Source organism: Leucopleurus acutus (genome assembly GCF_964270905.1).
Source record: "Leucopleurus acutus genome assembly, chromosome: 9".
Lineage (NCBI taxonomy): Eukaryota > Metazoa > Chordata > Mammalia > Artiodactyla > Delphinidae > Leucopleurus > Leucopleurus acutus.
In genome coordinates this window covers 32,881,579-32,908,911 of record NC_139144.1, presented here as the reverse complement: position 1 = coordinate 32,908,911, position 27,333 = coordinate 32,881,579, and the positions used below count along the sequence as shown (strand labels likewise).

Genomic DNA, 27,333 nt, shown 5'->3' with positions numbered 1-27,333 from the left:
TCAGAGGGTGTAATTAGGTGTCTTAAATATCGCCTTAACATTACACAGCTTTGCTGCCCTGTATTACGGCCCCATGGAGCCTAGAAACATGGTATATCGTTAGCAGGTAAGCAGCCACCAAAGCACCAGGAAAGGCTTACTAGGGAGGTCAGTACAAGATGCAAGAGCAGTTCATCCCGCCTGCCAGCAACAGCACGTATAACAAGACTCAAAGGTCATGGACAAGACCCTTTTCTAACAGCATCTCACAAATGTGTAGTACTTTGTAGCTTTACAAAGAACTTTCACAGGTATTGCATATATTATTTCATTGAAGACAAGAGTATTATACTGGAACCAGTATGAAAGAGCATGACTGAAAAATATAAATCTCTTTGACTTATAATTTTACCCATTCATCTCCTGGCAGAAAGTTAATCATCAATTTAAAAAAAAATGTTAGGGCTTCCCTGGTGGTGCAGTGGTTGACAGTCCGCCTGCCGATGCAGGGGACACGGGTTCATGTCCCGGTCCGGGAAGATCCCACATGCCGCAGAGCGGCTGGGCCCGTGAGCCATGGCCGTTGAGCCTGCGCATCTGGAGCCTGTGCTCCACAACGTGAAAGTTAGGAAATAGAAAATAGAATAGAAAAAAATCAAATGCTTTCCTGATGCTTTATTTGTTCACATAAGTTTTATCTTTTTTTTCATTTATATGGAGGCAATATGTGTAATATACTGTTTAATAATGTGGACTTTGGTTCTGAGTCCAAACATTACTACTTACTAGCTACATAAGTAAGTTAAGTTTCTCAAGTAAGTTACTTGAGAAAGTTACTTAATTCTTTAAGTAGACTGCCTCATCTGTTAGTAGGGAAAACAATACCTAGTTGCATACAGCAGCTGTGAAAAATGATTTTAATAATGCTTATAAAGTACTTACTACAGATCCTGGCCCACAGCAATAATTAGTAACTACTGTTATTAACAACTAATGTTCATTACATGCTTCCTATGTACTTCTACAAAAGCCTACAACAAAGCCTATATAAGGAAGACAAAATAGTTGACCCCAGGATTTTAAATCCCAACAGGGAAATGCTATTGTGTAGTATAATCACAAAAGTATATGTTCAAGCACCAATGGAAAAGAGCAGCAATATGAATTTGGATTAAGAACAACTTAACTTTACGTATATATACTTTACTAATAATGTTTTACATTGGTTAAGTAGCATTTTCAGTAATCATCGTAGGTTGCAAGGGGAACCTACATGGAATTTTAAAAGCATACTGTCGGGCTTCCCTGGTGGCGCAGTGGTTGACAGTCCGCCTGCCGATGCAGGGGACACGGGTTCGTGCCCTGGTCCGGGAAGACGCCATGTGCTGTGGAGCGGCTGGGCCCGTGAGCCGTGGCCGCTGAGCCTGCGCTCCACAACGGGAGAGGCCACAACAGTGAGAGGCCCGCGTACCGCAAAAAAAAAAAAATAATAATAATAAAAGCATACGGTCAAGTGGAGATCATCAGATCAATTTGATAAGTATATGGGTGACAATGCATACACATGAAATATGTCCATACACTTTACTACAGGAAAGCATTTCAGTTGTGCAAAGATATATGCTCATTATGGGACCAGTATTTTTATTCAAAGATAGAAACATCATTAAAGTTATTTTCTCCTGAATTTGAGCAAACAGCAGGATGTTGATGCCATCAGTAAAAATACAAGTAGTGCAAGGTGGTTTTTTTAGGAGGCTGGGAGTGAGGGAGGAAAGCAAGATGATGAGTTCTTGATGATGAGAGTAACTAACCCTTACATAACAATGTAACATCCAGTTTGGACAATTTAACATATGGTGAAACAAAACTCTCAAGATGAGAATAATAGGTAAAAACTGGAAAAATATAACTGCAAGCTACCTATGTAGAAATGGTCAATGAAACTTATTGAACCAGAGAAAAGAGCAGACACAGGGGAAAACGGTTATGAATAATATTAAGCTCAGTTTTAGAATCCGGAGACCCAAAAAGACTGTTAGGAGGTTGAAGGCAGTGTCAGATGCATATGAAGAAGAGGGTAATCAACTGCAGCTGACAAGTCAACGAGATATGAAGGGAAGAAGCCAGAAGGTAGTTAGTTACTTTACAAAGGACAGATTCCAAGGAATAGTGAGGCTATGAACCAAACTGAGGAGGTCAAGAAGAAGCAAACAAGGAGGTGAAGAGAAAAAAGCTGAGGCAAGTAACACAAAATCTTTTGTCAACACTGGACTCGTAAGGAAGAGGACAGACAGCAAATCTTCAAAATGACTCATGGCAACCTTTCACCCTGAAGATTTACTGTAGAAGACATTCTATTACCTGCACATCAACCACACCACCTTCCTCGGCAATAACAGCTACTTTATTTTTCTTTAGGCAGTCAGCACACATCTCTGTGGTGGTCTGAATGAGTGATTCTACCAGCTAGGTCCCAAGGTTTGGTATGTGACCCAGGCCAGGCGAATCAGAGCAGCTAACTCCCTGGAATGTGCACGATTCACACAGGCCAATACAACACATGAGCATTATTCCCAGGTCTTTTGCTGGAACCACTCGGGTTAAAAAAAAAAAAAAAAAAAAGCTGGCTATTTCCACAGAGAACACTAATCTACGAGGAGAGCCGTGAAAACATGAGACTGTAGGTACAACCATCACATGGTGTAGTCTACATAAAAATAAAGCCAAACATAGGAAAGTAATGCCAAAAAATGGAGAGGGAAATTTCTAATGAAAGCATCTGGACACTGGAAGTCAGCATTACCCAAATTTAGCTGTACCCCTATGCCATAAATACCTTCGTAAGCTAATGCCAATTTGACTTAGGTTTCGATCACCTAAAACTGAATAAATACTGATTAATACAACTATTGAACCCAGATCAACGTAACAGGATTTTTTTTAGTATCTTACAGTCACTAAATATCAATACTTCGGAGGAAAGCCCCCAAATACAAACAAAAAATCTACCTCATACTACTTTATACCAAATCATATACTTTATGAAAAGTATTATAATGAGGTTATAAGTATATATTGCAATTGTGACTTAGGTTGATTTTTTAATTTTCTTGGTTCATAGACCTCCTGAATGTCCATCAGAAAATGGCAGAGTAGAGCTAATAAAGACAACCGTGGGAGAACAGAAAAGAAACAAGTTGTGTGTGTGTGTGTGTGCATGTGTCTGTTTTATGAAGAAGGTAAAAAATGGAATTCAGTACCAGACATTTTAATATCCAGAAGTAAATAATGTTCCAAAGATCATGTGTCATTTTTTTTAACAAGGTCACAAAATTACTAGGTAAATGTAGAAATATATCCACATACATTTCTCCGTGCATAGAACATATACTAATGCTATATCTTTTAAAATAGGTTGTAATTTTCAACAAGAGGTAACAGTGGATTTTAAAAGAGCTTATACTACATAAAAATGCATGCAAATTCCACTTTGTAGATACACACCACACTGTTATCCTCACTACAGATGAAAATAATTTGTCCTATACTCTATTTTCACTGAGAATTCATAACTAAACCTTTTACTCTAATGCCATAAAGCTAAATAAGTGTTTACTTATTCTACCACAGGACAGCGTTAAGTATTGTAGATTACTGCCATTAAATTAACCTAAAAGAGTAAAAGGAAAAAATAATTTCAGTAGTTTACTTACATCACAATTACAGCCAAATACTCCATTAGAAAAGGAAATCAAGTTATAAGATTTGTCACCCCAGCGTACTGTTGGATCTCCAGTAAGAACCTTTGTAGCAACCTAAAATAAATGTAATATTTCCAAATTTAAAGGATTTTAATATTGGCTTTTAAGTATTTATATCTTAAATACACACAAACACACACACAAACACACATGATCTCACTTTTCCTCTTTAGGTAAACCAAATTTAATAAAATTTAGTAAAATATTATATTCAAGAGATAATAATTCTGGCCTTGACTTTAAATAGTACTTAAAATCCAAGAAATTCTACCAGAAAAGAGAATGATGGTACAGCATTCATGAATGTTTAGAGAATATACAAATTGAAAGGACAAGGCTTTTGCAACTTGAATAGGATAAGAGGCATTGATAAGTTTAGTCATTAAAATCTAGTTACAAGAAAAATATTTCAAGAATTCATATCCCACTAAGCCAGTTTCTCAAATGGTAAGTTTGGGCCATAAGTGAGTCATGAAACCACAGTAAACATTCTTTACAAGAAAGAATAAAATAGAACATAAATATCAGAGTACATCGCAGATAGTCAAAGTAATTATTACTGTTTTGTGAAACTTCTATGATGTATGTATGTGTAAGTGTGCACACGCTTGTGTGCGCGCGTGTGTGTGTAATGGGCTGCAATCTAAATATGCCTAACTGTAGATTGCAGCAAAAAAGTTTGAGCAACACTTCATGAAAACACATTCTTCCTCAAGAAGCTTGTTGATTCTACTTAAAAACAAATGCAGCTAAGGAAGAGGAAAAATTGTTTTCTAGCTACAAGGTTTTTCAATCCTATATTATTTTATTTCTAACATTTAATATTGATGAATGTATTATGAAGTACCTTCAGTGTTTTCAAAAGACTCTGAGATTCCTACAAATATGACTACTACCTTTTATTTTTTTCCCAGGAAATGATATTACCCCAGAAAAAAAAAAGTAGGCCACAATTACCCTTAAATTCACTAAAGTCAGTGTGTTCTATAAAACCAAATGATAAAATAAATCACAAGAATGATATAATTCTTAGGACAGACCTCACCAACTAAGATATCAAGGCCCACTGGTGTGGGTTATAGGTAGGTTCTCATGTCACCTTTGGTATGAAATCTCATTTAGCCCAGCATCTTATGCAAATTTCCTGTATATATGATCAATAAAAAGGTTGGGAACCACTGACATCTGATAAGCAAATAATAGACATACTTCTTTAAACAACATATAAGATGTCTAAATGGAGCTAAACAATGTGGCAAGAATTTACAGATCATTATTTATGTATAATCTTCATTTGATACGTGTGTGTGTGTGTGTGTGTGTGTATAGCTAAGAAAATGTTTTAAAAGCCTGCATTAAATATTTTATGACTTACTATTTGCACTTTCTTTTCTTAGCTGCCCCATTCTAAAATAAAAGGTGTTTCCAAGATACAGGAAACAACTGTCTTCACAATTATGTTTCACAGTGGTTTTACGGGTGTATATTTCAAACTCAGTAAGTTGTATACATTAAATATGTACAGCTTTTTGTATGTCGATTATACCTTAATAAAAGTGGTTTTAAAAAAAAAAAGGCCTGCATGTAACAAAATTCTTCTCATGTTCAATTTACACAAGAGTCCTCCAGAAAAACCTGTGGGAAGAAATAACAAAATAAGATAGTTGAATACCTGAGAATAATCTTCCGGTGTTACATGTGGACTGCCGTCATCTAAACAAAATACCAGTAAACTGCTCTGAATTTTTTCTAACATAGTCAAGTTCTCTGGATTAAGACCAATCAAATATTCTCGAGCCTAAAGGGCAAGGAGATAATAATAAAATGTTACAAATTAAATACAAAGTATCCAGAAAATCTTAATAGGTTCTCAAAAAGTTACCAAAAAGGTTCATCAAGAAAAGTGTGAATTCAAGAACCTCTCTGTTGACTCCTGAACAGGTTTTTCCTCCAACTGCATGGCTGGTCCCTATACTTGTGCTACTAAATGCATAAAGGTATAAAGTTATGCCACCCCCTAGATTTTCTCTAATAGTTTAATATTGTACAATGTATTTAATGCTGCTTAAAACTTAAAGCTGTCTGTCCATTTATCTTTACTTCAAAAATCTGAACAAAGGGCCAGCATATACTTGAGCTCAGTGTTTGAAATTTAAATGTAAATAAAATAAAAATAGCATACCCTCACCCCAAAAGTGTAAATTAGAGTTAATAATATTGTATTGCATATTTGAAAGCTTCTAGAGAGTATATCTTAAAAGTTCTCATTACAAAAAATGTAATTTTTAGGGCTTCCCTGGTGGCGCAGTGGTTGACAGTCCGTCTGCCGATGCAGGGGACACGGGTTCGTGCCCCGGTCCGGGAAGATCCCACATGCCGCAGAGCAGCTGGGCCCGTGAGCCATGGCCGCTGAGCCTGCGCGTCCGGAGCCTGTGCTCCGCAACGGGAGAAGCCACAACAGTGAGAGGCCCGCGTACCGCAAAAAAAAAAAAAAAAAAAAAAAGTATTTTTTAGTTTTCTGTATGGTGATGGACGCTAACTAGACTTACTGTGGTGATTATTTCTCAATATATACAAATATTGAATCCTTATGTTGTATAGTTGAATATAATGTTGTAAGTCAATTATACCTCAAAAGAAAAGAAAAATGTAAATTATAACCTTAGCCCATCGAGTTCGCTCCTCACTAGTTAACGCTGCTACCCCAGGTCCATCAGGTTCACTATGGCACTTCTTTTGGATGTATGTCAGTTGCCTTTGGAAGATTAAATAAAGAGGATTCAAAAAGAGTACAGGCAGGATCACTAGCTACTTTGGCCTTTAATAGGTTATAAAGTTTATAAGTATTTAAATGTTTTGATATATTATCCAAAGAAAGAGATTATGGTCTCAACAGCAATGGAGTTATTTCCTGCACATCTTATTTTTTTTTAAAGTGATTATGTGGCCTATTAATACCGTAAGTATACTTGACAAATCTCACAAATATTATGTACATTTTATCTAACTAAAAACTATGTGTATATATTAACAGAGGACTTATTCTGTACCCAAGTAATACTTGGGCTTAACCCCCAAAATAGAAATATCATGTAGTTAGTTTTAAATGTTTTCACATATGCCATTCTTACTTAAAATCATTATAAAGACTATTAGCTAAAGATAAATTATTTCCCCCCATAGCATTCTATAATCCTAGTCTGATAAGTTTCACGTATCTTTAAACATATAGCAGGTAAATAACAGGGTTCTTCCACAAAGAAATTTTCATCAAAAATCTACAGCTTATTTTCATCCCTACTTCCTCATAACATATGCTAAGAAATTACCTCAATTTAAACGCTTCCACAGGTTTCTCAGAAAGTGAGCTACTGTAGCTTAATAAATGCTCAAAACGCACCACTAGTAGCCATCCCTTATTTGTGACTTTATCATTCAAGGAATGAATTCCTTGCTGCAAAATTCCTCCGCCTTTATTTGAAACTAATGGTGTCCTGTGGAGTAGATGAAGACTTCTATAACAAACAATCTGCATCTATGGTGGAAGCAACTTGCCTTATCTCTTCCTGCTTACTTGTCTTTGCTAACTCTGATTTTGCTTCAATTACAAATAAAGCTTACAGAGTTGGTGGTTATATGGCGGCCATAGTAACTAGGATAAATTCTGAATGCTTAAGGAATAAAATCTACCTGTTTTTCTCCATATGGTATGAGCTGCTACCCTTCCCTTACCACCTGAGAGCACCAGTTTTTACTATGAAACTTTTCCCCACTCCCTGATATAGCCATTTTAATATTCAGTGGGAAAGGACCACGTCGTAAAAAAACAGTCATTATCAGAGAGAAATCACCAGGAAAAATGTATTAAACCTGAAATGACATTTTAAGTTTGATAATAAAAGGTCAGATAGTAACTGCCAAATCCTCACCATTAAGAAGTCCATCCTACTTAAAGTGATCTACAGATTCAAGGCAACCCCTATTAAAATCCGAAGGCATTTTTCACAGAAACAGGAAAAATAATCCTAAAATTCATATGGTACCACAAAATAGACAAAGCAGTTTTAAGCAAGAAGAACAATGCTGGAGGCATCACACTTCCTGGTTTCAAAATATATTACAGAGCTTCAGTAATCAAAATAGTATGGCACAAATAACAGATATACAGGTCAATGGAACACAACAGAAAGCCTAGAAATAAATCCACTTACATACAGTCAACTGAGGTGCCAAGGAAGCCAAAAATACACAATGGGAAAAGGATAGCCCCTTAAATAAACAGTGTTGGGAAAATTACCACATACAAAAGAATGAAACTGGACCCCTATCTTACACCATACAGAAAAATCAATTCAAAACAGAGTAAAGGCTTAAATGTAAGACCTGAAACAATAAAACTCCTGGAAGAAAACATGGGAAAAAATGCTTCTAGACATTGGCCTCAGCAAGCATTTCTTAGACATGATACCAAAAGCACAGGCAACAAAAGTAAAAACAGACAAGTAGGATTACATCAAACTAAAAAGCTTCAGCACAGTTAACAACTAAGTGAAAAGGCAACCTACAGAATATGAGAAAATACTTGGAAACCATACATCTGATTAAGAGGTTAATATTCAAGGAACTCCTACAATTTAATAGCAAAAAAACAAATCTGATTTAAAAATGGGCAAAGGGACTGAACAGACATTTCTCCAAAGAAGATATAAAAATGGCCAACAGGTATATGAAAAGGTGCTCAACATCACTAATCATCAGGGAAATGTAAGTAAAAACCACAATGAGATATTACCTCATTCCTGTCAGAATGGCTATTAACAAAAAGATAAGTGATATCAAGTGTTGACGATGATGTGGAGAAAAGGGAACCCTTCTGCACTGTTGGCGGGACTCTCAATTGGTGCAGCCACTATAAAAAACTATGGAGGTTCCTCAAGAAATTAAAAATAGAAATACTATATGATCCAGCAATCCCAGTTCTGTGTATATATCCAAAGGAACTGAAATCAGGATCTTAAAGAGACATGTGCATTCCCAGGTTCCTTGCAGCATTACTCACAATAGCCGAGAGGCAAAAGCAACTTAAATATTCAACGACGGATGAATGGATAAACGAGATGTGATAATATACATACAAATGGAATTCTATTCTGCCTTAAAAAAGAAAGAAATCCCACCACTTGCAAAAATGTGAATGAACCTGGAGGACACTACCCTAAGTGAAATATGCCAAACACAGAAGGACAAATACTGCATGGTATCACTTATATGTGGAATCTAAAATAGTTAGACTCTTAGAAGCAGAATAGAATGGTGGGTGTCAGGGGCTGATCTAAGGAGGAAATGAGGAGGCATTAGTCAAAGGATACAAAGTTTCAGTTATATAAGATGAGTAAGTCCTAGAGAACTACTGTACAGCATAGTTCCTGTAGTTAATGATACTGTACTGTACACTTAAAAATTTGCTAAAAGGGGAGATCTTAACATAAGTGTTCTTACCACAAAAAAATTAATTATTAAAAATAAATTAAGAGGGCGGGACACCTTTGGAGGTAATGAATATGTTTAGGATATAGACTGTGGTGATAGTTTCATCAGTGTATACTTATCTCCAAACTCATCCAGTTGTACACAATAAATATGTACAGCTTTCTGTATGTCAATCATACCTCAAAAGTGGTTTAAAAATAATTTCTCTATTCATATAAAAAAAGAGGTACAGATTTGGTAACTAAAATAACCCCTCTTTTCCTTTAATTTGGCTACCTACGCACCTGTTTTCAGCTACACATGCAATTTCTGATATTTAAAAGATTTGTATTAACAATGTTTATATTTCAGAATCACACACTTTTAAAATATTCTACCCTTGATATGTCCTCACAATCTTGTTTCTGCCTTCATTACTTCCCACTCATTCTTTAATTTACCATAATCGGGTTTTGTCCTCCAGTGATTATCCTGAAAGTACGTTTCTGAATGTTACCAATGGCATCCCATAAAATCCAGCAGCTTTATCTCAGTCTTATGTTCCTCATTGCAGTGTTTAAACACCCAGGAGTCAATATTAAAATTCTCTCTGCCCTGGCTTTTGTAGCACTGTTCCACTGTGGTCTCCCTAACTCACAGACTACTTGGTCTTTTTCACTAACCATTTGTTCTCATTCCACTGTCAAATGTGTTTCACCAAATTTATCTCAGTGGCCTCCCCCAACCTCTTCTACAAGTTTCTCCTTTGGTAATTTCATCCACTACTTTAATAGCTTCAACCATCACCTTTATATAAGAGGCAACCAAATCTCTAACTTCAACCCCATTTTCTCTCTAAATTTCTGGTACCAAATTTCCAAATGCTTATTGGATATATCTACCTCAATTTCTGTCAACATCCCCAATTAAATTTGGAATTTAAAAATTATCTCCCTGACCCCTCCTTATTAATACAAATTTTTAAAAAATTGATCTTAGAGAAAAACATAGGTATAAGTTTTCATGACCTTGGATCGATCAGGCAATGGTTTCTAAGATATGACACTAAAAGCACAAGTAACAAAAGAATAGACAAATTAGACTTGGTCAAAATTAAAATATTTGTCCTTCAAAAGAGGCCATGAAGAAAGTGAAGAAACAACTCTAGAATGAGAGAAAATATTTGTAGTTTATATATTTGATAAGGGACTTATATCTAGAATATATAAAGAAGTTTTACAACTCAATAATAAAAAAGACAAATAACCCAATTAAAAATTGGCAAAGGATATGAATAGACATTTCTCCAAGTAAGATATACAAATGGTCACAGGCACATGAAAATATGTTCAACGTCGTCATTATGGACATGCAGCTGTAAACCACAATGAGATCCCACTTCATACCCTCTAGGATGGCTACCATCAAAAAGGCAGACAATAACAAGTGCTGGTGAGAATGAAAATAAATCGGAATCCTCAAATACTGCTGATGTGAATGTAAAATGGTACAGTCATACTGGAAAACACTTTGGCAGTTCCTCAAATGGTTCAACATAGAGTTATGATGCAGCAATTCCACTCCTAGGTATATATACCCAAGAGAAATAAAAACACATGTCCACACAAAAACCTATACACAGATGTCCAGGACAGCATTACTCACAGCAGCCAAAAAGTGGAAACAACCCAAATGTCCATCTGATGAATGATTAAATAAAATGTGGTACAGCCTCAGAATGAAATATTTTTCAGCCAAAAAAGGAAGAAAGTACTAATACATGCTACAACATGGATGGATGTTGAAAACATCATATATGCTAAATGAAAGAATGCAGACACAAAAGGCTATATATTTTAAGACTCCATTTATATGAAATGTCCAGAATAGGCAAACCCATAGAGATAGATTAAGTGAAAGATAGAAAGGTTGCCTAGGGCTGGTGGGGTGGAAGTGTTTGGGAAATACGAGAAATGTCTGCTAATGGACGGGGTAAGAGTTGGGGAGCAAATGAGTTACTGCTTACGGGCTCAGGGTTACTTTTGGGGGTGACACAAATGTTCTAAAATTGATTGTGGAGATGACCGCACAATTCTGAATATTCTAAAAAATACTGAATTGTACACTTTGAATGGGTGGATCGTGTGGTGTGTGAATTGTCTCAATGCTATTATTAAAAACAAGAAAAAAATGGAAAAGGTACCTCCTCGTTTGTTGCCTCCTCCTGTTACAATACTATCTGCTTACTCAGTCACATTTAACAGCTTCCTTTCTTTCTAAATCCAGTTACCAATTCATATTAATTTTATGTCCAAAACATTTTCTGTATTTATCCCATCTTTTAAAAAAAAAATTATTTTAATTGAAGTATAGTTGATTTACAATGTTGTGTTACTTTCTGATGTACAGCAAACTGATTCAGTTATACATATATATATATATATTCTTTTTCAGATTCTTTTCCATTAGAGTTTACTATAAGATACTGAATATAGTTCCCTGTGCTATACAGTAGGACCTTATTGTTTATTTTATGTAGAGTGTCCCATATTTTAAAGTCCCAACCTCTTACTTCTTTACTGGATTACTGCAAATTTTAATACATCTCTTTTCAGGCTCCAACTCACTAAGATTCAGAATCTGACCAATCTATGTTACACTTCTAATATGTATCTTATGTTTCTAAATAAAATTTCCTAATGCATAGGAGTGGCCTAATCACTCAATTCACTCACACATGCACACCCACACACTTCTGCTTTGTACTAAGCAGAGGGAATTAAAAAAAATAGACCTGGTAAGTAGTCTCTTAGAGCTCCATCTGCATGTGAAAACACAGAAATAAATGACTTCAATATAATTTAATAATCAATATAATAAAGATAAATATGAGGCATACAGAGAGTCTAAAGGAGTCTAAGTCCTTGGGCCATGAAGAGAAGAAAGAGAATGGAAAATCATGAAATAGGACATAAAATAGGAAGTAGTGACCTTGTGGTGACCTATGAACAGAAACAAAGCACGAGGAGGAATTCTTACTTAAAAGTGGACAAGGCAGGAGAAGGCAATCCAAACAGAAAGCATGAGCACATGAAAAGATCACAGATAACATGTTAGAACTGCAAGCAAAAATGGGGTAGGAGTGTAGGATGCACAGGAAGGAAGAGCAGGACAAGGCTGAAGGGACAGGCGAAGGTCAAATCCAGACCGTCACTAAAAAACTGGGACTCTATTCTAGACCCAAAGAAACCATTCAAGAATTAAGCCAAAGTGAGATAAAATCAAACTTGAATTTGAAAGTCACAGGATGGGTGACTGCAGAGCATGTAGGGAAGCAAGAAAACCACCTGAGAAGCTGAATCAACAGAGAGTTAAAAATCTGAACAACACTTTGATTTTCTTTTTGATTTTTTTTTTTTTTGCGGTATGCGGGCCTCTCACTGTTGTGGTCTCTCCCATTGTGGAGCACAGGCTCCGGACGCGCGGGCCCAGCGGCCATGGCTCACGGGCCAAGCCGCTCCACGGCATGTGGGATCCCCCCAGACCGGGGCACGAACCCGTGTCCCTTGCATCGGCAGGCGGACTCTCAACCACTGCGCCACCAGGGAAGCCCTGATTTATTTTTTTAAAAGAAATCAGAAATCCGAATTTTTGTGTGAATTCAACCAGAAAATCCATATGTTTCTGTGAATTCTCCTCATTTTAAAATAGTAATGTAAATTCTCTGTTATCCAAGCAAAACAGGCCACAGGCTGAATTCAGCCCACGGATCACATGTTTCTGGGAGAGTGGCTTTCAGTAATAAAATTATTAGATCAGGCTTGTTAATTGTATGTCAAATTTGGAAATTTTAAAATATAGATGGAACGTACAGAAAGATTATCCAAGACACAAAAGCAAAACACCTAAAAGATGGATAATTCTGCCTACATCAAAATTAACAATGTCTGTTCAATTACCAAATAAATTTGTTAAATGGAAGAAAATGTTTGCAATCTGTATAACTGATAAATGATCAGTGCCCAGAAATATAATTACTACAAATCAATAAGAATAAAAAAAGAGCCAATAGAAAAACAGGCAAGCCTACCTCAAGAAACAAGAAAAATCTCAAGTAAACAATCTAACCTTACACCTAAAGGAACTAAAGAAAGGAGAACAAACAAAACCCAAAGTTAGCAGAAGGAAAGAAATCATAAAGATCAGAGCAGAAATAAATGAAATAAAAAAAAACAATAGCAAAGATCAATAAAACTAAAAGCTGGTATTTCAGAAGATAAACAAAATTGATAAACCTTTAGCCAGACTCATCAAGAAAGAGAGGGAGAGGACTCAAATCAATAATATTAGAAATGAAAAAGGAGAAGTTACAACAGACACCACAGAAATACAAAGCATCCTAAGAGACTACTACAGGCAACTTTATGCCAATAAAATGGACAACCTTGAAGAAATGGACAAATTCTTAAAAAGATATAACCTTCCAAGACTGAACCAGGAAGAAACAGAAAATATGAACAGACCTATCACAAGTAATGAAATTGAAACTGTGATTAAAAATCTTCCAACAGAGCTTCCCTGGTGGCGCAGTGGTTGAGAGTCCACCTGCCGATGCAGGGGACACGGGTTCATGCCCCGGTCCGTGAAGATCCCACATGCTGCGGAGCGGCTGGGCTCGTGAGCCATGGCCGCTGAGCCTGCGCGTCCGGAGCCTGTGCTCTGCAACGGGAGAGGCCACAACAGTGAGAGGCCCGCGTACTGAAAAAAAAAAAAAAAACTTCCAACAAATAAAACTCCAGGACCCGATGACTTCACACGTGAATTCTATCAAACATTTAGAGAAGAGCTAAAACCCATCCTTCTCAAACTCTTCCAAAAAATTGCAGATGAAAGAACACTCCCAAACTCATTCTATGAGGCCACCATCACCCTGATACCAAAACCAGACAAAGATACTACAAAAAAAAGAAAATTACAGACCAATATCACTGATGAATATAGATGCCAAAATCCTCAACAAAATACTAGCAAACAGAATCCAACAACACATTAAAAGGATCCTATACCATGATCAAGTGGGATTTATCCCAGGATGCAAGGATTCTTCAATATACACAAATCAATCAATGTGATACACCATATTAGCAAACTGAACAATAAAAACCATATGATCATCTCAATAGATGCAGAAAAAACTTCTGACAAAATTCAACACCCATTTATGATAAAAACTCTCCAGAAAGTGGGCACAGAGGGAACCTACCTCAACATAATAAAGGCCATATACGACAAACCCACAGCAAACATCATGCTCAATGGTGAAAACCTGAAAGCATTTCCTCTAAGATCAGGAACAAGACAAGGATGTCCACTCTCGCCACTATTATTCAACATAGTTTTGGAAGTCCTAGCCATTGCAATCAGAGAAGAAAAAGAAATAAAAGGAATACAAATTGGAAAAGAAGAAGTAAAAGTGTCACTGTTTGCAGATGACATGATAGTATACATAGAGAATCCTAAAACTGCCACCAGAAAACTACTAGAGCTAATCAATGAATCTGGTAAAGTTGCAGGATACAAAATTAATGCACAGAAATCTCTTGCATTCCTATACACTAATGATGAAAAATCTGAAAGAGTAATTATGGAAAAACTCCCATTTACCATTGCAACAAACTGAATAAAATACCAAGGAATAAACCTACCTAGGGAGACAAAAGACCTGTAGGAAGAAAACTGTAAGACACTGATGAAAGAAATTAAAGATGATACCAAGAGCTGGAGAGATATACCACGTTCTTGGATTGGAAGAATCAATATTGTGAAAATGACTATACTACCGAAAGCAATCTACAGGTTCAATGCAACCCCTATCAAATTACCAATGGCAGTTTTTACAGAACTAGAACAAAAAATCTTAAAATTTGTATGGAGACACGAAAAACCCCGAATAGCCAAAGCGGTCTTGAGGGGAAGAAAAGAAGCTGGAGGAATCAGACTCTCTGACTTCAGACTATACTACACAGCTACAGTAATCAAGACAATATGGTACTGGCACAAAAACAGAAACACAGATCAATGGAACAAGATAGAAAGCCCAGAGATAAACCCACGCACCTATGGTCAACTAATCTATGACAAAGGAGGCAAGGATATACAGTGGAGAAAAGACAGTCTCTTCAATAAGTGGTGCTGGGAAAACTGGACAGCTACATGTAAAAGAATGAAATTAGAACACTCCCTAACACCATACACAAAAATAAACTCAAAATGGATTCGAGACCTAAATGTAAGACCGGACACTATAAAACTCTTAGATGAAAACATAGGAAGAACACTCTTTGATATAAATCACAGCAAGATCTTTTTTGATCCACCTCCTAGAGTCATGGAAATAAAAACAAAAATAAACAAATGGGATCTAATGAAACTTCAAAGCTTTTGCACAGCAAAGGAAACCATAAACAAGACAAAAAGACAACCCTCAGAATGGGAGAAAATATTTGCAAACGAATCCAAAAAGGATTAATCTCCAAAATATATAAACAGCTCATGCAGCTCAATATTAAAGAAACAAACAATCCAATCCAAAAATGGGCAGAAGACCTAAATAGACATTTCTCCAAAGAAGACATACAAGTGGCCAAGAAGCACATGAAAAGTTGCTCAACGTCACTAATTATGAGAGAAATGCAAATCAAAACTACAATGAGGTATCACCTCACACCAGTTAGAATCGGCATCATCAGAAAATCTACAAACAACAAATGCTGGAGAGGGTGTGGACCAAAGGGAACCCTCTTGTACTGTTGGTGGGAATGTAAATTGATATAGCCACTATGGAGAACAGTATGGAGGTTCCTTAAAAAACTAAAAATAGAATTACCATATGATCCAGCAATCCCACTACTGGGCATATACCCAGAGAAAACCATAATTCAAAGAGACACATGCACCCCAGTGCAGCACTGTTTACAATAGCCAGGTCATGGAAGCAACCTAAATGCCCATCTACAGATGAATGGAAAAAGAAGTTGTGGTACATCTATACAATGGAATATTACTCAGCCATAAAAGGAACAAAACTGAGTCATTTGTTGAGATGTGGATGGATCTAGAGACTGTCATAGAGAGTGAAGTAAATCAGAAAGGGAAAAACAAATATCATATATTAACGCATGTATGTGGAACCTAGAAAAATGGTACAGGTGAACCGGTTTGCAGGGCAGAAGTTGAGACACAGATGTAGAGAACAAACGTATGGACACCAAGGGGGGAAAACCGCGGTGGGGTGGGGATGGTGGTGGTGGTGTGATGAATTGGGTGGTGTGATGAATTGGGATTGACATTAGTATACACTGATGTGTATAAAACTGATGGCTAATAAGAACCTGCAGTATAAACAAACAAACAAAGAACTAATGCTAAACTTTCTTTGGGTTATTTGTATGGAAATATGTTAATATAAATGTTTCAGACATTACATGAAATTTCTAAAAATCTTATATGTTGTGGTCTAATGTTATGTCATAATTCTAATTATTACTTGAACATGTGTATCTCATAAATAACTAAATTCCCTTGTCAATTGCATTATTATGAACTTTCATCAAATCTTTAACCGTGGTCATTTTTAAGTCTTTTGTCATTTACAGACAGTTCTGGGTGTACTCTGATGCTTTTGCAAAAATGTTCCTATAAAAGGGTTTCATCTTCAAGGAATTCATGGAAAACGCTCTGACAAGTACAGGTTTCTGGTTACTGACTACACTGCTGAACTGAATCAATAGGCATTTTCAGAACTCTAATGGAAAACTGATGAATTATAAACGTGCTAACAAAAAATCAAGATGAAAAAAAATAATTACATGGGACTGAGTGAACTGATGACGATGATTATAATTTTTGTGACTTTCTGTTTGAATTAAAAAATAATCCCACAAGGACTCAGAGGCAAAAAATATACAAATCAATTTTCACTGCAAAGTAAAGGAGCTGTTACAGTGGAGGATTACTGGACTGAATGTCAATATTATGACATCGTATGAGTGTGTTTCGTGTTTGGTAATTGCAATCATTGTTGCTTTTGTTGTCGTCATCCATTTACAATGCTTGATGTCAGTTTATTTATCTCTTGTAAAAATAAAATACAGTGTGTGTGTGTGTGTGTGTGTGTGCGCGAAAAAAATGAGGTTTCGTAAATTCTCTCTTAAATTTTCTTTTACTAGCTGCTAGTATATAGAAATATTAATTTTTATATGAAGACGTCATACCCAGCTTGCTAAAGTCACTTATTAATTCTAACTCTATAGATCATTTTAGATTCTTTAATTATCTGGAAATAAAGTGTTATTTCTTTTTTTCTATCTTTAAAAAAAATAAAGAAAAATAGGCAAGGGACTTCCCTGGTGGCACACTGGCTAAGAATCTACCTGCCAATGCAGGAGACACAGATTCAATCCCTGGTCCAGGAAGATCCCACATGCCATGGAGCAGCTAAGCCCATGCGCCACAACTACTGAGCTTGCGAGCCACAACGACTGAGCCCACATGCCACAACTACTGAGTCCACACACCACAACTACTGAAGCCTGAACACCTAGAGCCTATGCTCTGCAACAAGAGAAGCTACCACAATGAGAAGCCCATGCACCACAATGAAGAGTAGCCCCCGCTCGCTGCAACTAGAGAAAGCCTGCATGAAGCAACGAAGACCCAATGCAGCCAAAAATTAATTAATTAATTAATTGATTTTAAACAGTACACAGAAAGTACAATCCATACGGTAAAAGATTGATAAATTAGACTACATTCAAATGTAGAGCTTCTGCTGATCAAAAAGACACTTTGAAACCCATGAAAAGCTCATATCCAGAATGTATAAGGAACTCCTACAACACACCTAGTGTTGAACACACTAGTTCAAGCGCTTATTAGCACAACTACTTTGGAAAGCTGGCACAACCACTGAGGCTGAACATACACATACACTATGACTCCCCAAGTCCTCTCCTGAGTGTAATCAGACAGAAGTGCATGCATGTATACATCAAAGACTTGTATGGGAATTTTCACAGCAGCATTTTTTGTACTAATAAAAACTGCAAGCAAGCTAAGTGATTATCCTTGAGAAGGAACAAAAGCCCAGTAACTGGGAACTGGTATAAGGGGGATTTCTGGAGTAATGGAAACGTTCTGTATCTTGACCTGCGTGGTGGCTGCATGAGTAATTAGCTATGTACTTCTGTATGTGCTTGTGTACATGTCTGTAATACTCAATAAAAATAATTTAACATATATATACCTTCATATAATTCAACATTTAGAGGACAATCTAGAAAATATGAACAACTGATTGTACTGATATATTAACATGCTAATGAATCCTTGATTAACTTTTTAGAATAAGCAAGTCATTAGGTGTGATAATGGTAATGCATATTTATGTTTTTAAGACTTCTTATATCTTAGAGAGTCATACTATTTATAGTGAAAGGATATTATGTCTGAGATTTTCTTTAACATAATCCATGGGGGAGTGATGGGAGGGGCACAGCAGGTATAGTTGAAATGAGGCTATGAATTTATAACTGTTGAAGTTAGGAGTTAATAACTGTTGAAGCTGGGTGTGAGTACATGGAGGAGCTTCATTATATAATTCCTGCTACCTCTGGAAATTTTCCATGATACTAACTTTAAAAATATAAACATATGCAGCACTATTTACAATAGCCAGGTCATGGAAGCAACCTAAATGTCCATCAGCAGATGAATGGATAAAGAAGATGTGGTACAAATATACAATGGACTATTACTCAGCCATAAAAAAGGAACAAAAATGGGTCATTTGTAGAGACGTGGGTGGACCTAGAAAGTGTCATAAAGAGTGAAGTAAGTCAGAAAGAGAAAAACAAATATCGTATATTAACGCATATATGTGGAATCTAGAAAAATGGTACAGATGAACTGGTTTGCAGGGCAGAAATAGAGACACAGATGTAGACAACAAATGTATAGACACCAAGGGGAGAAGGGGCGGATGGGATGAATTGGGAGGCTGGAATTGACATATATACACTAACATGTATAAAATAGGTAACTAATGAGAACCTGCTATATAGCACAGGGAACTTCACTTCGCTGTACAGTAGAAACTAACACAACATTGTAAAACAACTATACCCAGGACTTCCCTGGTGGTGCAGTGGTTAAGAATCTGCCTGCCAATGCAGCGGACACAGGTTCGAGCTCTGGTCTGGGAAGATCCCACATGCCATGGAGCAACTAAGCCCGTGCACCACAACTACTGAGCCTGCGCTCTAGAGCCCGGGAGCCACAACTACCGAGCCCACACACCACAACTACTGAAGCCCACACGCCTCGAGCCTGTGCTCCGCAAGAAGAGAAGCCACCGCAATGAAAAGCCTGCGCACCACAACAAGAGTAGCCCCCGCTCGCCACAACTAGAGAAAAGCCCACTCGCAGCAATGAAGACCCAATGCAGACAAAAATAAATAAATTTATTAAAAAAAACAAAAAACATACAAAATAATACTCTCTGTATACACTATTATATGTACATGCTATTTGTATATATGTAATATATACTACATATAAAATATACATGTATGTTCTTTTTTTAAAATCTGTATGTGCATACAAATTCACTGCAACAGATCTGGAAGGGTAGAATATACCAAGCTAGCAACAGTGATTAATTTGGGGACAGGGAATGGGATGAATAATATTTGTAATGTTTATCTTTTCTCCAAGGAGAATATATTTATATACATCCAGTAAAATTTAACGTTAATTTAAATTAAAAATAAAATAAAAATAGATTTTTTAAAATTGGCATATATACAATTCTTATTTCTCACCTTACCGTCACCCTTTAAAAAGGTAATTTTGAACATCTATTTTTTAACCTAAGCAAAATCTTAAGACTTAATGAGACTCAAGAAAGTAGTTTGAGGGACTTCCCTGGTGGTCCAGTGGTAAAGAATCCGCCTTCCAATGCAGGGGAGGCAGATTCGATGCCTGGGTGGAACTAAGATCCCCCATGCCACGGGGCAACTACTGAGCCCGCGCGCTGCAACTAGAGAGCCCGTATGCCACAAACTACAGAGCCCACATGCTCTGGAGCCCAGGCGCCACAACTAGAGAGAGAAAACCCACACACCACAACTAGAGAGAAGCCCAGGCGCCACAACTAGAGAGAAGCCCCTATGCCACAACTAGAGAGAAGCTCATGCACCGCAACGAAGATCCCACGTGCCGCAACTAAGACCAGACACAGCCAAAAATTAAAAATAAATAAATAAATAAAATTTAAAAAGAATGTAGTCTGTGGGATGAGGGACTGCCCTGGTGGTCCAGTGGTTGAGAATCCTCCTTCCAACGCAGAGGACGCGGATTCAATCCCTGGTCCAAGAACTAAGATCCCACGTGCCACGGGGCAACTAAGCCTGCGCACCGCAACTACTGAGCCCACGTACTCTGGAGCCCACGTGCCACAACTAGAGAGAAGCCCGCACGCCACAACAAAAGATCCTGCATGCTGCAATGAAGATCCCGTCTGCCGCAACTAAGACCCGAAGCAGCCAAAAATAAATAAATAAAATAAATTTAAAATACACAGAGATTTAAAAAAAAAGAAAGTAGTGTGAAAACCTGAGAATCTCTGGTGGGGTCATCAAACATCCTTCATGCATTACATCGAACACAAAAACTCGGCCTCGACACATCACTGCAATGTGACTTGGGCAATGCCCTTCACTCTCTGGAAAAAGAAAAAGAAAATAGAAGACTCAAATCTCTCAAAGTTAAGCAAGAGTAAAGCTGCATATTTATATCCAACAGAAAAAAAATTCCTCCAATATTTTATCTATCATATATTCATCAAATATGTCACATGAATATAAATACTTTAATAAGGTGATAAAATTTCAGTTATTATGTCATAAATACATGTTCCTGAAACCCGTCCATGTAAAACATCTAGAAATCCACGAAAGTTTCAAATATTTGTATACCTTAAGAATCATATAAATTCCGTATTGTTGCAGGACTTTCTAGTTTTATTTATGGATAGGATGGGAAGAGAAAAGGGTCGCAGAGAAATCCTGGAGGAGAGCTATTTGAGTTAAGTTTCTTTTGGGGTTTTTCTTTTTCTTTTTTTAACATCTTTATTGGAGTATATCTGCTTTAAAATGCTGTGCTAGTTTCTGCTTTATAACAAAGTGAATCAGCTATACATATACATATATCCCCATATCTCCTCCCTCTTGCGTCTCCCTCCCACCCTCCCTCCCTATCCCACCCCTCTAGATGGTCACAAAGCACTGAGCTGATCTCCCTGTGCTATGCGGCTGCTTCCCACTAGCTATCTATTTTACATTTGGTAGTATGTGTAAGTCCATGCCATTCTCTCACTTCGTCCCAGCTTACCCTTGCCCCTCCCTGTGTCCTCAAGTCCATTCTCTACGTCTGCGTCTTTATTCCTGTCCTGCTTGGGGATTATTTTAATGTTTATTGATCATCACATAATTTAACTGCAATAGTATCTAGCTGTGATTTCTCAATAAAATAGTTTTCAGCAGAATAAGGACACTATATGCCTGGGTGGCAAGGAGAAAGCATTTTGCCCAATCTGTAGCATTACTTAAGGCTCTGATGACACCTGGTAAGCCACTGATAATTGATTCTATGACTCATTTGGCACATCTTAATTCCCCAAGAACTATTTATTTTTGAGATTTTTTTTGAGACTATCCTGATTTAGTCCCGTTTTTCAAGTACTAGTCCCTTTGAGAAGGGTCTTCCTATAAGATCTCTGCTCCTTCCCTCTCAAAAAAGAAAGAGGAGGAAGAAAGTTAGGAAAGACATATACTGCCACTGGAAGTAAATTTATTGGTTGACATTACGTACAAGGAACTGTGCTAAATGTTTTACACAGATTATCTAATGAAATCTATTCATCAGCTAAGAGGAAGAGCCATTTCCTGATAGCACTATTATTTTTTCTCTTATATCCTATTTCCTCAAGTCCTTGTAGGTGAGATATGTATTTCCTTTGTCCCTCATGGCTATTTCCAAACCATTTCTTCTTTCTTCCCCTTCAAAAACCTCCATACCCTTTTACATTTACCACCACTACCTTTTATTGCTGTCCTCTATTACCTAAAATTTCAGGCTGCAAAAGAAAAAATAAAATAAACCTGATGCCAAGTTAATCAATAAATATTTGGGAAGAGGATGACAGAAGGGTGCTGCCACAGGATGAGCGTAAGAGGGGATATTTGAGCAGAGAAATGAAGCAAAGGTGTGAATACAGAAATACCTGCAGGAAGAGAGTTCCAGGTAGAGGAAACAGCAAGTACAAGGGCATTAGGACAAAAATGAGCTGGTCTGCGTAAAGGGAAACAAGGTCAGTGCAGCTACAGCAGAGAGAAATGGGTAGAATGGTAGAAAAAATTGGGGCTAGACCATATTGGCCTTAGAAAGGGCTTGCAATTTGAAGTATGATGGAAAAGAAGCCAATGGAAGGTTTTAAGCAGGATAGTAATAATGTCACCTAATTAATACTTTACAAAGGGCACTCTAGCTGCCATATGGAGAACAGATTTTAAGAGGGAAGAAAATACACAGCAAGATCAGTTAGGAGGTAACTGAAGTGGTCCAGGTGAGAACCACCTAAGTGAGAGTTGATGGTGGCTTTGACTGGGGTGTGACACTTGAAGGAAGCAAGAGGTCAATTTTTTCTTTTTAAGAAGGGAGATATTACAAATTGGTACAACCCGCTAAAGAGGGAAAACTGTTAATGCAGCACAGAGAGAAAGGATAATGCAGAAGCAAGGTCTGTGATTAAACAAGAGGTGGTGGAGCCCAGGGCACCTTACAGAAGGGTTATCCTTAGGAGTCAGAACAGCTCCACACTCTTAAAAAGAGAAGACAAAGTATATGAATATGCAGTAGTGTACCACAAGGAGGTTACAGAATGGGCCAATATTTGAATGAATGTTTCTATGACTGCTGTAATAAATTACCACTAACTTAGTGGTAAATCACCACTAGCAACACAAATTTATTGTCTTACAGGTCTGGGGACCGAAGTCTGAAATGTGGCTCACTGGGCTAAAATGAGGGTGTCACCAAGTCTGTGTTCCTTCTGGAGGCTCTAGGGGAGAATCTGCTTCCTTTGCTTTTTCAGCCTCTAGAGGCTGCCCACATTCCTTGGCTCAGGGCCCCATTCCTCCATTTTTTTTTTTTTTTTTGGCTGCCCCACACAGCTTGCAGGGTTTTAGTTCCCCGATCAGTGATCGAACCTGGACCCTGGCAGTGAAAGTGCTGAGTCCTAACCACTGGACCGCCAGGGAATTCCCTCCATTCCTTCATCTTCAGAGCTATCAAGAGAGGATCATGACTTTCTCATGCTTGCATCCCTTTGGTTCTCTCCTCTGCCTCTTTCTTCACTTGTAAGAATTCTTATGATTACTCTGGGCGCACCTGAATAATCCAGGATAATCTCCCTATCTCAAGGTCAACTGATTAGCAAACTCAATTTCATCTGCAACCCAATTCCCCTTTACCATTTAAGGTAACACAGTCAGTCGGTTCCAAGGATTAGGAAGTGGACATATTTGGGGGTCATTATTCTGCCTATCAGATAGGTTGGCAACTTTGGTGATAGAAACATTGCTTTACATTTGTTGAGAAATAAAAGAGTTCATTGGCTGGGAATAAAGATGGAGAAAGGCATGAAACAGTCTTCTCTGGAAGTGAGAGAAGAGCTTGACAAAAGAGTACAGCAAGGCAGTGCTTTCCGTCCACTTGAGGTTTGACTGAGAAAAGTTAAGTGATGTTTTGTGGTTTCCTTTGGCCAAGTGAATTGCTAGGGTAGGTGTCTTGAATATGTGGAGGAAAGACAGAAGACTGAAATTTAAAGTGCTGAGGCGGGGGTGGAGTGGGGAGGGAGGGAGCAGGTGAGCAAAGGTTTGAATGTATATGTAAGGAGTGGTGACAGGAAAGAACCACAGAGAGATGTGAAGGTGTGGCCACGGGGAGGGAGAAACGAAACAGCGAAGAACTGCAGAGTAACTGAATTTTAAGTCAAGATGTGGTCAAAGAAATGGCTGAGGTGGACCGAAAGGAAGTGCGTTGTGAAAAGAAGGTGGAGGTCAGACTGAGATGCCTACAACCACACTGCTGGAGGTGAGAGAGTTTTCGATTACAACAAGGTCTATGGCTGGGCCATGGGAGTGGGTGGCTGCTTGAGAAGGAGAGGAAGGAAGGAGAAGCCACGGGTCATCCACAAATGGAGGCTGAGGCCAGCAAGAATGTGACTGAGGTAGTAATGGAGAGACAGACAGTGAGACTGGTGCTAAAGCAATCAATGAATGAAGGAAAGTGACCAAAAGGGAAGTCACTATGACAATGACAAGCAGGGGTGACATAACCTGATAGCATTTTTTTTTCAAGAGCTCAAACTGCAAGGGAAAAGAAAACACGAAAAGGGCAACAGGAAATAAAGAAGACACCAACATCTCCTACTTGCCCTCCAGTACCAAAGTGTAAGAGAAAAACAAAATCCCCATTTGAGATGGTTATAGGAAAAGCAGTGTAAAAAATAACCAAGTTTCATGAACAGCACCTTTCAGGAGGAAAGGGGAACTTTCTGAGAAAAGGTGGAGAATATAATGGATTCTGCTGACCATGAGCTCCATCAAGTACAGCAGAAGGGTTTGGGAAGGAGTGGACGGTGGGTCCCAGCAGTGGGGAACTTGAGTCAAATTAGGCTATGCACAAATCCATGAATCTAGATGACAAGAGATGACATTCAAAGTCTGAACTTCTTGGGCAAAACGAGGTGCACAGGATGAAAAGCAAAACTGAATTAGTCTTTATGGTCTCGTAAGGTAAAAAAAAAACAACAACAACAAAAAACAAAACTAGGTCTAACTTGCCTTGTTATTGAGACTAGCCTCTTATCTGCAGCAGCCTGCATGCTGCCGTCCCCCTCAGCACACATAATTTCTTCAATTTTCTCCTTATCCAGGACAGATTCTATAGCCAACATTACAATTTCTCCCTTGCAAAAATCCTCATTCCCTCTTCCTCTGCACCTGCCCCTGTTGCTGAAGGAAAAAACACAACACACCATATAGTCTAACTTTAAATTCATAAAAACACATCTCAACACTGTTTAGCTACCCTATGTTTCCACAGAATGTTTGCTTTTCCCACTTTCCAAAATGACCATTTCAAACCATCTCCTTCTTTTCTCAAATATTCCACCGCCACCTCAGTTCTTATTTCACCAAGGAAAACACAAGCAGTACATGGAACAGCCTCCTCTTCCTACAGCAAGATCAGCCCATCTGTGTGCATGTAGACGCACACTTTCTGCACTGCCTCTCATCCTTGCTCCTGCCAAAGACCAGTTCTTCCACCATCTCTGCTCTTATATTCTCAATGTCTTTGGTTCTTTATCCTTTCCCCTGCAAGATAATTTTTCCTTCTCTCCTACGTCATTCCTATGATGTATCACCCATCTTTTTTAAAATAAATAACACACACACACACACACACACACACACACACAAAATCTTCCACTGCACATCCAAACCTTTTCTGCAAGAATTATTTCCAAATGCTGCCACCACTTCTTCAGTTTGCTTTCATCTCCTCCAGCTGAGCTCCGTTCCCCAACTTCCACTAACACTGCTCTTGTCAGGGGCAGCCTCTGTCCACATCACTCTGACAAATCCAATGGTCACTTCCAATTTCCACCTCATTTGACCTCATGGGAGCATTAGGTAAAACAGTTCTTTCTCGTGGCTCCTGGGAGACCACGATTCTTGTTTTCTTCCTGCTTTGGTCTCTTGCTGGTTCCTCCTTCTCTGACCACCAAATACTGTATTTGACTGTGATCAGGATCAATACTGGTTCCCCGGATCATCTTCAGTTACATGTATTCCAAAAGTAATCCTATTCTTATGGGGGTAGAAATGATTTCTATGCCTGCTAATGATGACTCCTAAATCTTTATCTGCAGTCCTGAATTCTCCCCAGTACCCCAAACTCTGTACCCAACTGCCTATTTACATTTCCACTTAGATGTCTAAAAGGCATCTTAAATTCAGTGCAGTCTAGGGAACTCTTTATTTTCTTCCCTATATATTTCCTCCCAGTTTTCCCCACCTCATGAACCAACACACCTATCTACCGCGTTAGCTTCTCAAGCCCAGTAACTTGAGGGCATCTCTGATTCCTCGTTTTCTCTCACATCTCACAACCAATCTATGAATAATTCTACTTACTCCATATCCAAAATCTCTCCAGAATCTAGTAACTATTCACCACCTCCATGCTACCACCCTAGGACAAGTCATTATTATGGCTCACTGGGACTACTAAAACAAGCTTCTTATTCATCTCCCTGCTGCTACATATCTCTCTCCTAAAAATTTATTCTGCAAACAGCAGGCAGAATGATCTTTTTTAAAACATAAACTGTTCACATCACTCTCTTGGTCAAAACCCACTAATAGTATCTAATCACATTTTAAATAAAAGCCAAAAAACCTTAGTTGGCTTACAAAGTCCTATATGACCCAGACGCTTTTACATCTTTACAATCCGCCCCCTCCTTCTTGCCTACTGTGCTCCAACCACATTGCCCTTCGAACATGCCAAGTTTATTCATGCCCAGAAGATTCCCCCTCAACACACACACAAACACACACACACACACACCCCACCACCACCTCTGCCTCCACCACTACCAACACACTGAACTAAACAAAAACAAAAATGAAAAGCAAAAAAACTGTGCCAGATCATCTTATTATTCAGATCCTCAGTGAGGTCTTCCCTGACTACCTAATCTAAAACAGCCCCCCAGTTACTCATGTGATTTGAATTCTCTATATAGCATTTGTCACAAACTCTATGAGATTTTTCCATGTTTACTGATTCCCTCAGCTTTATCCCCTATTTGCACTTATTCACCTAACTGTAAGTTCAAGAACATACTAACCATGACAGCTTAAACCACTGTATCAAGAAGTACATTATTAAATTAATGAATCCCCACCTTATGCACTGTTACTTAAAGAAC

General features: G+C 37.9%; 1 protein-coding gene across 4 annotated transcripts in view; it reads right to left on the bottom strand.

Annotated features, from left to right (window-relative positions):
* CROT (carnitine O-octanoyltransferase) overlaps positions 1–27,333 on the bottom strand; it is a 61,686-nt gene that overhangs the window by 26,439 nt on the left and 7,914 nt on the right. For 3 of the 4 annotated variants that reach the window (XM_082846357.1, XM_082846356.1, XM_082846358.1), the window contains 4 exons: positions 20,886–20,994; positions 6,405–6,498; positions 5,416–5,541; positions 3,696–3,797 (listed from right to left, as the gene is read on the bottom strand). In XM_082846357.1, the coding sequence (XP_082702483.1) occupies positions 3,696–3,797; positions 5,416–5,541; positions 6,405–6,498; positions 20,886–20,994 (431 nt within the window). Of the gene's footprint in view, positions 1–3,695; positions 3,798–5,305; positions 5,379–5,415; positions 5,542–6,404; positions 6,499–20,885; positions 20,995–27,333 lie in introns of those variants that run through there. The other variant, XM_082846359.1, reaches the window with a different exon arrangement.